At 39.2% G+C, this 8,733-nt stretch overlaps 2 protein-coding genes across 5 annotated transcripts in view; one reads left to right on the top strand and one right to left on the bottom strand.

Moving 5' to 3' along the window:
• LOC118429731 (rab11 family-interacting protein 4B-like) overlaps positions 1-8,733 on the top strand; it is a 193,631-nt gene that overhangs the window by 57,507 nt on the left and 127,391 nt on the right. The window lies entirely within an intron of this gene.
• Positions 1,753-3,758, bottom strand: LOC118429735 (complement factor B-like). Its single transcript, XM_035840357.1, has 3 exons — positions 3,580-3,758; positions 2,753-2,944; positions 1,753-2,428 (listed from the first exon to the last, which is right to left on the bottom strand). The coding sequence occupies exons 1-3, from the start codon at positions 3,743-3,745 to the stop codon at positions 2,409-2,411; spliced, it is 378 nt and encodes a 125-aa protein (XP_035696250.1). The 5' UTR covers positions 3,746-3,758; the 3' UTR covers positions 1,753-2,408.

Here is an 8,733-nt window from a genome sequence, read left to right on the forward strand (position 1 = left end):
TAGCGTCTCTGTGACTGAATCTGTGACAAAACATGAATACCACATATACATATGTGCCTGAAATCTCAAGAAAAACAAGAGCTATCACATTGCTAGTGTGGACGACGCGTACATTTGAGAATCCTCAGGCTGGGCTTTTGTATGGTTATCAGCCTTTGCACAATGAGAAAGCCCATTCGTGTTACGCTTGTCACGTATATGCACAATGTGAACAAGTTTTACGGGTTTATATCGTGTTTGGGTTCAAGGGGCAATATGTGGCTGACACAGTATCGCTCATAGGGAAGGGAATGGGGTCAACACATTACTATACAGAAGCCACAACAAACACCTCTCTGAACATTATATATTATTATTATTGGCGTGAGTCTTCTGCCTTTTGGCTTATCAACGTATTATAACTAAAGAAATACGACTAACAAATGCGCTAAATGATTTCCAACCAACAATAACACACCCTTTTAGGCTGATAATGGAATAGCCTGGTCTCTGGATCTCACGTAACAAAACCCCGGTAAAAAGTTTTACCTTTCGTTTCAGCTTTCTTTTTTTGATTTCGTTCCTTCTTTATTTTCTTTTGGCGATTTCTTCACAACACAGAACTGTTGATATTATATATTGACATTGTACTTCATATTCTGTAGTCAGACGATGCTCTATCCTCACTTGTTAGACCAGATCCTTCATGATGGTCTGGGCGTTCCCTGTACATGTCAACCCAAGAAGTCATTATAACGATTAAAGTTTAAAGCACTGTTTGGACTCTGTTTCCGAGACGAGTGAGTATCTTGTGTTGAGGACTGTTTTTCTTAATGGTATATCTCCAAGCAGATCTGTCAAGGGCACATTTGGTTGACCGTTTGATGGGCACAATCATGGCCGACAGTTATGTTTTTGCCACGGGAAGGTCTCTTGAAGACTGTCAACGCCTATAACCACTTCGGCTGTAAAATCTAATATGTCATTCGCGTTGGGGGTCATTGGACTTGGCCAGCTGAGTGTATACATCTTTATTCAGGTATGAGTTTTTGTTTGGATTTTCTTATGACATGTTTATCTGTGAAGATGTAACATTTCATTCTGAAATAAAAACCCGTTCAAAACTGAACGTCGCACTACTCTTACGGTTTTCAGTATTTTCTCCACATATGCTTATCACCCTCCCAAATCCATAAATATATGCCGTCTACCAAAACAAATACATTCCATGTCACTGCATTTAACCAACAACAGCCTTTACGCCGCCAGGCAGTGACATAAAACTACCTACCCTTTGACCTAAAGCCTTTCTTCTGTGCGACAGCAGATAACTATTGAAACCACATATTGCGCTTTTGGCAACTACAGGACAATGGGGGAAACTATCTGGCCCTCGACCTTTCTGTGCCGATGAATTAGATATTTGTTTCAATGATGAGCGTGTGGCTCATTTGCTACCTCAATTGAATAAATGAACAGTGTCAGATCTTAAATCTTTACTGTTATCGATATTTTAAAAATAATTGTGTTAAAAGATGATATAAACAAACGTTGTAAGTACGCACGGAAGAATGACAAAATATTTCGAAGGGATTTATCTTTTCACGTCATGAACCGATCCCAGTTTTTCTAACAGTAATAAATTCCTATTTTGTTTCTACATATAGCCATTTGTTACAAATGTAACTCTAACTGGTACTACTCTTTTTACCTCTCTTTTTGACCATATGACTGTTCTAAAACAACGGCACGAATCAGACGAATCTCCCGGTACCATTTTTATTTGGGAAGCAAGAACACCACAGAGACATTTACATCAAGTAGGAGTTCCAGCATTAGCTACAGAATTTCATGCACTTACAAGACGTAAAAGCTACTTGCCATTTTATGTCGTTCCTTATTATCTCGAATGCTACGGAATTAACATTTACTTTAACCATTGTCTTTTTAGAGTCTTTGACATATTCATGTGACCACATGTTGTTACAAAAAAAAATAAAGAGCAAGTACAGAAATCGGAATACATAGTATAATGACTAAATCGTTGACTTAAAAACCTACAGCTCGCTGATATCTCAAACATGTAGATGCATAACGATGTCAAAATTATGATTATACTATTAAGGTTCAAGTTCTCAAACCACAAATTTCATGCCTTATACAGCTAAAGCCACTAAAGATGTAAGCGTAGCTACAGACAAAACCATGCATCGTCTTACTTTCGATGAAGCTTATAACTAGGTAAGGTAAGGTAAATTATTTGGCCTGTAGTTGCTATTGTCTCAGAAAGGCCTTGTCAAAAGCGCAAGTAACATGTTGCAATAGGTGCATCCTATACATGTATGTTTCCTACTCCAAGATTAAAAGTATCACAACGATTGTCACAGATATGGAAATAGTTGGTTGTATAAGTGTTACCCACCAACGTTTTAGCCCCAAAGCCAACCTCCTGCAAAAGAGGGCATACATAGGTTAGTAATTCAGCGGCTTCTACAGTCTTCTATTAACCTATACGAGAAGCGTCTAGTTCTCGTTTCACTTTATATCGTTACATTTCGTACAAGTCGTACAAGTCGTTCAAGTATAACTCAAAACAGTAACAGAAAGACATGTATTCAAAAGACAAAGACATGAGTTCAAATATTTCAACGGACTGGTTTGAGAAGAAATATATATTAATTGAAGATAAAATCACTAAGCGATCGCGAAGTTGTTCTTAAGCATGCAATAACAATTTGGACTAAATTTTAAGCAAAGAACTAAGTGTGCGTACCTTCAGAGCTGCTGCATTTATAAGGAGCACCAGACCAACTTCCACCGTCCTGGCACGTCCTGGAAGCGTCGCCGTTGCTGTATGTGTACCCTTCCTTGCACGTGAAGTTGCAGGTTTCTCCGACTTGGTATCGCCAGGTGCAGTTGTGTTTTACAGCATTATGCCAAGGCAGCATTGGGCCAATGGGACACCCTGATATACAATGATCACAATAAAGGAAATGACAGATCTCAGCATTATGCCGTTATGCAGTCATCCACAAATGTAAGGTATCCGACAAAAAGCACCATCTGAATTCTGAAGCATGGGTGATATTTCCACAACAGGATTCAGCAGATCTTAATCGTTATCTTCTACAAATTTACGATGATTGATCTTAAATGGTTGGTACATTGATAAAAATTTTAGTAGCTATGAGCTAGACTGTGAGCTTAACAAATTTCACTGCCATCGATCATCTTCCGACTACATACAGCAAAGGCTAATCGTTACAAAACCAGTTGCCATTACCGATCAACTCAAAAATTAACTGCGCTAAAATCAACACAACTAGGCTTTAGGTCTTCTCGTTGTAAGACCAAACATGATTTTAATTAAATACATACTAAGTAAAGTAAAGGTAAAAGTTTGGGTAAAGACAGAGACCGTCTCTTCTTTGTTGATAGATAATTGGCTGTACTACCAAACCAAGACATTGCAGTAAATAAGCAAAATTGAGAATTTGGCTACCGAAGATAATATACTTACGCCTATATAAATGTTAACAGCAACAGGAAAATTGAAACCGATGACCACAAATCACCAAGGATAGACGTTTATAAACTTACCTTTGCATTTGTAAGGAGAGCCGGACCAATCACCACTGGCGGTGCAAGTCCTAGACTCGCTGCCGCTATGGTATGTATAACCGTCCTTGCACGTGAAGTCGCATGTCTCTCCGACTTGGTATTTCCAGTTGCAGTTGTGTTTTACAGCATTATGCCAAGGCAACATGGGTCCAAAGAGACAGCCTGGTAGTAACATTGAGCGAAAAGGATAAGTCACCTGCATAGAGTATACTCTATTTCGATCGACTGTATGTTAGTATACATGACAACTAAAACACTTTGACAAATGAGCACAAACTGGAATTTTTGGAAACTACATTATTCACATAACGATGTAATTGGGCTACAAACAGAAAACTATTTTCTGTCAAATATACTTGGCTGGGTTTAACATAGCCTCACATTTTACGTACTAGTATTTCACCTGTGATTTACTAGTACCTGGGTTTGAGGTGCGATTGACGCGTTACAGGCTTAGGTAAGCGCATTGTACAATGTATGTGGCCGGAGATTTATGCACCAATAAGTTAAGAGGAAAAAAGCCACAATTTACAAAATGACAAGCTCCTAAGCAGAATTCAAAAACGAAAAGCCCTGAAAGTACATTTGTGATGACAAAATTACAAAATTAGACATTTATATACATGCCTCTGCATTTGTAAGCAGAGCCGTCCCACCCGCTTCCAGTGCATGTCCTAGAAGGGCTACCGCTGCTGTATACGTATCCAGGTTTGCACTGAAAGTTGCAGGTCTCTCCGAGATCATAGGGCCACCCACAGTTGTGTTTTTCAGCATTATGCCAAGGCAGCACAACGGGTCCGAGAAGACATCCTGGTAATTTAAAGTAATATGTCAAGTATGAAATACTACAAGCCTTTGAATGTACATGGCAAAATCATGAAATCGTGAAAACATTGCTAAATGTAATGTATTTTGTCTTGAACTATTTTGCCCAAGCACAACGTGCCACTTACGGCCCTGAATATTATTTTACATGTCGATCTTCTAACTGAGTAGCTACGACTAAAGGCCCGAATTGCGCTGGAGTTTGACGTACGTTTCTTGCATTTGTACGGCGACCCAGTCCAATAGCCCGTCAGTCCATTGTTGTTCTGGCAAGTCCTGGTAGAATCGCCGCTGACGTAAGTGTAGCCGGCCTTACAGGTGAAGGTGCACTGCTCATTATGCAGGTACGGCCATCCACACCCAGACGTTTGGGAATGATGCCAAGGTTGCACTCCGGGTGCAATGGTACAGCCTGTAAGAACGCGATATGGATTAAATCAATGTGTCGCCTTTGAACTAAAGGCAACCCTTAATTAACATATTGATTAAGAAAATAGTAATTGTGGGCATTAGAATATCAACTACAATGAATAAGTGTAACGTTTAGATATTAATTTGCTTCAAAGTGTCGTCATTCAGAAATATAAAGAAGAAGAACTTCGACATTTATAATGTATGGCAATCTGTATGTACATAGGAGTTGACTTAAGTACTATGGCTAATATCTAACAACTAATCTAATCTAATCCAATTGTATATAAAGTCTATTTATAGTTATACAAGCTAGTACTTTTTGTCAGTAATATTTCTCGTAAGGAAATATGGGATTTATCTATGCAAGGAGCTTTTATCAAAAGGAGCTTTTATCGAAAGCTCCTTAATTTATGTGTATTCAAAAATAGATTGCAGTGTAAAACCCATTAAATTCTTATTCAAGTCACTTACATACTGTTTTCACATACTGTTACTTTCATACAGTAGCATACTGAGCTATGCACTCTGCCAGTCAGAATGTTTTCATCTCACGTTTGATAGAACCTATGTAGGCAACTCCAGACTTACGCCTGCAGATGTACTTAGATCCCGTCCACGCTCCGTTGTTGCATTGCCTGGTGGAGCTTCCGCTGTGGTAGCCGTAGCCACTCTTGCAGTGGAAGGAGCAGGTCTCCCCGTGACTGAATGGCCAGTTACAACCCGTGCGTGTCACGTGGATCCCTTTGCTCGGCCACCACCAGCACTCTGGATTTCCAGTTTAAAAAACAGTCAGTCACTGTGCGTCGTAATACCCCCGTGACATGTAGCGAAAATCGATTCGAAAATATTCGTTTCTATTCAATAGAATTTGTTGAGAGATATGTCAAATTTGAGTTCGCAGAGAGAGCGCGGCGAGAGCGCCGTCCTAGTGGAAAGGGGTATAAGTAAAGCAACATTTTGAGAAACTTTACAGACAAAATTTAAAAATTTATCTGACAAAATTTGACAATGATATCACATGATTGCGGAATCGCTTACTAGAGGTCGTCCTGCGACGGCGTCGTCTCCTCCATGCCCCTGACTGCCAGACCAGGGCACAAAGAATCAACAGGACCAACAAAGTCCTGGAGAAGAAAAAAACGTGTCTAAATGAAACACTAGTATGATTGAAAACATCGCATAACGATATACGACAGTGTTTGTGCTTTGAAATCTTCAATTTTGATTGGAACAAATCACAACCGAAAACTTAGCTTAACTTTCAGTTGCGTCGATGAAGGTTAGACATCCAGGTAATACGATATGCCAAAAAGCAGTTACTCAAGCAACTGGATATGATTTTGGAAACGGTCAGACATGGACATCTAAAATTGTTTTCATTCATAGGGTATGTTATAAAAAGATCAGTTTCTGCCAGATCACTTCAGTGTCACTGGCGAAAACTAGTGGATGCTAGTTGAAACGCCTGACTGTTTCCAATATCATATCCAGTTGCTTGAGTAACTGCGTCTTGGCATGACTTTTAGTCGACTTTACGTGTAGTGGCGCAACACAAACATTTTTCTCAATAAAGATATAGTATTCAAAACTTAAAAAAAAGATAATAAACCGATGAAGTAACACGGATTTGTTTTATTCGATCCACACCACTGACTCATCAACCCAAGTATTTATGAGCTTTGATCTAAAACATTGCATGAAATCTTACCTCATTTTGGTGCGCAATCGGACCGCACGCTCTCAGTGGTAGTGGATTTTACCAGACTGAGGCGTAATACACCTGCGTGCTATTTATTAATATAGTCTTTTTGACGAAGATGATTGGTTTCTTAGTAAAGGAAGCATGACATGATGTCTCAATATAGAGTTTGCTTTGTTTGAGCACACTTAGTGCACGCCCAGTTGTGAATATTAATGAGATTTATGACGTTTCCATTGTGTTTTCATGAATATGCATGACCACGGTAAAGTCCCCAAACTTTTTTATGGGTGGACCTGTTACTTTAGCCAACCGACTCACGCAACTTTGGTTAAAAGTTACGCAATCACAAGGGACGAGAACAACCGTGTCTAAAATGCTGGTGACCATGTTTATAAGACCATGTACTTCTATTTGTACAGTTTTAGAGATATCATGCATATCAATGTTGATCTGGTGCAAAAGACAACGTACAACCTAAATGAATAATATATTAAACTAAAACACAAGAAAACGACACGTTTATACAAGTCGCGTTGCTTATGAATATTCATTTGTGACCTTTAAATTTCATTTATGAATATGCATGACGTCTGTAAAGGCCCCATTTCCACTAGACAGCGATCTCGCTGCGCTCTCACTGCGACCTAGATAGGATATGTGTAACCTTCGCTTTCACACTGGGTATATCATACAAAACGCAAAAATCTGACTGAGAAGACAACAAAATACACAAAGTGTGAAAATATTCGTTTCTTTTCTATAAAATTCGTTGAGCGATCTTTCAATGCTTTGTTCGCAGAGAGAGCACGGCTAGAGCGCCGTCCTACTGCAAAGGGAGTATACGTATAAGGCCGTCTGATCGGTCCAACACAGCACAGGCAACCATATTAAAGGTGAATGACCTTGGCTTACTTTTTTTACAAAGATTGAAGATTTCTGCCTCTTTGCCTGAGTCCGAAGAGGCTTAGACATCCTTGCTTAGACGAAAAGGCCTCCATCCACTGCCTATGGTAGACTACCTTACAGTGAAAAGCACATGAAAGGTATTTATATCTATGCACCTTATTTCGACCCCTTCTATAACAAAATGGCGGTTCCATTTAGATATTCATGATGATATCCAATAGTTCTAATTAATTAGTCGCCACCAAGATGACACACCCTGTCTTCAACATATAACACCTTAATAAGATCATTTTCTTTACACATAATAGAATGTGTTAAATCAAGGTCTTATATGTCGAATAAAATCGATACTAAAACTTTACAATGAGTATAAACTATATGAAATATCTGTTGTCCTGGTGTAAAACATTGATGATAATTGTCCTATCTATAGATTAACATGAGGATGCGTCTAAACTACGATTACCTTCACCTTGTTTACCAGGTGATGTTACTTATGAATATTCATTAATGACCTTTAAATGATATTCATGAATATGCATGAATTCAAGTCGTCTGATCGGCCTGATGCAACACAGGCTGATGATTGTGCAATCACAAGGGGAGTCAATGACCTTGCCTTATTTTTAAATAAGAAATGAAGATATCAGGCTCTTTGTCTAAGACTGGTGGAATTTAAACATCCTTGCTTATACCCCCTTCCAAATAGGACGGCGCACTCGTCGCGATCTCTCTGCGACCTAGAATTTGACAGATCGTTCAACGAATTGTATAGAAAAGAAACTAATTTTTCACACTTTTTTGTGTTTTGTAGCCCTCTCAGTCACACTTTTACATGTTGTATAATATACTAGTAACGAGTATGAAATCAAAGGTTACACATATCCTATTTAGGTCGCAGTGTGTTTTCTACATCCTTCCCTCCCAATGAGCTTAATGACATGTTAGAAAGGTCATAAGAGTTTATATCACGTTTCAGCAGACAATGTTTCGAGCTTTGTGCAACCGAGTGAGAAAGCCATAGCAATCAAGGCTGCAAATGTCGAGCCACCCATTTAGATCCCCTTTCCACCAGACAGAAAGGACGCAGTGTAACCTGAAGCCATTGTCCTTTGGTATTGGCGACACAAACGTCATAATTGTTTTCTCGGTAAAGGAAACGCGGTATCATATGATCCAAATCAGACGTATTGTTCAGGTTCATCGAAGGTTAGACATATTCTTTTTAGGTCGCAGTGAGAGCGCAGCGCGTTCGTCGTCTAGTGGAAAGGGGCCGAGGCTGATGT

This window comes from Branchiostoma floridae, chromosome 13 (genome assembly GCF_000003815.2).
Source record: "Branchiostoma floridae strain S238N-H82 chromosome 13, Bfl_VNyyK, whole genome shotgun sequence".
Lineage (NCBI taxonomy): Eukaryota > Metazoa > Chordata > Leptocardii > Amphioxiformes > Branchiostomatidae > Branchiostoma > Branchiostoma floridae.

Coding starts and splice junctions, on each gene's coding strand:
- LOC118429735 (XM_035840357.1), bottom strand. CDS start 3,745: ATGTTGCCTTGGCATAATGCTGTAAAACACAACTGCAACTGGAAATAC. Junction 2,945..3,579: donor CTCTCCTTACAAATGCAAAG/GTAAGTTTATAA, acceptor ATTGTATATCAG/GGTGTCCCATTGGCCCAATG. Junction 2,429..2,752: donor TAAATGCAGCAGCTCTGAAG/GTACGCACACTT, acceptor CCTCTTTTGCAG/GAGGTTGGCTTTGGGGCTAA.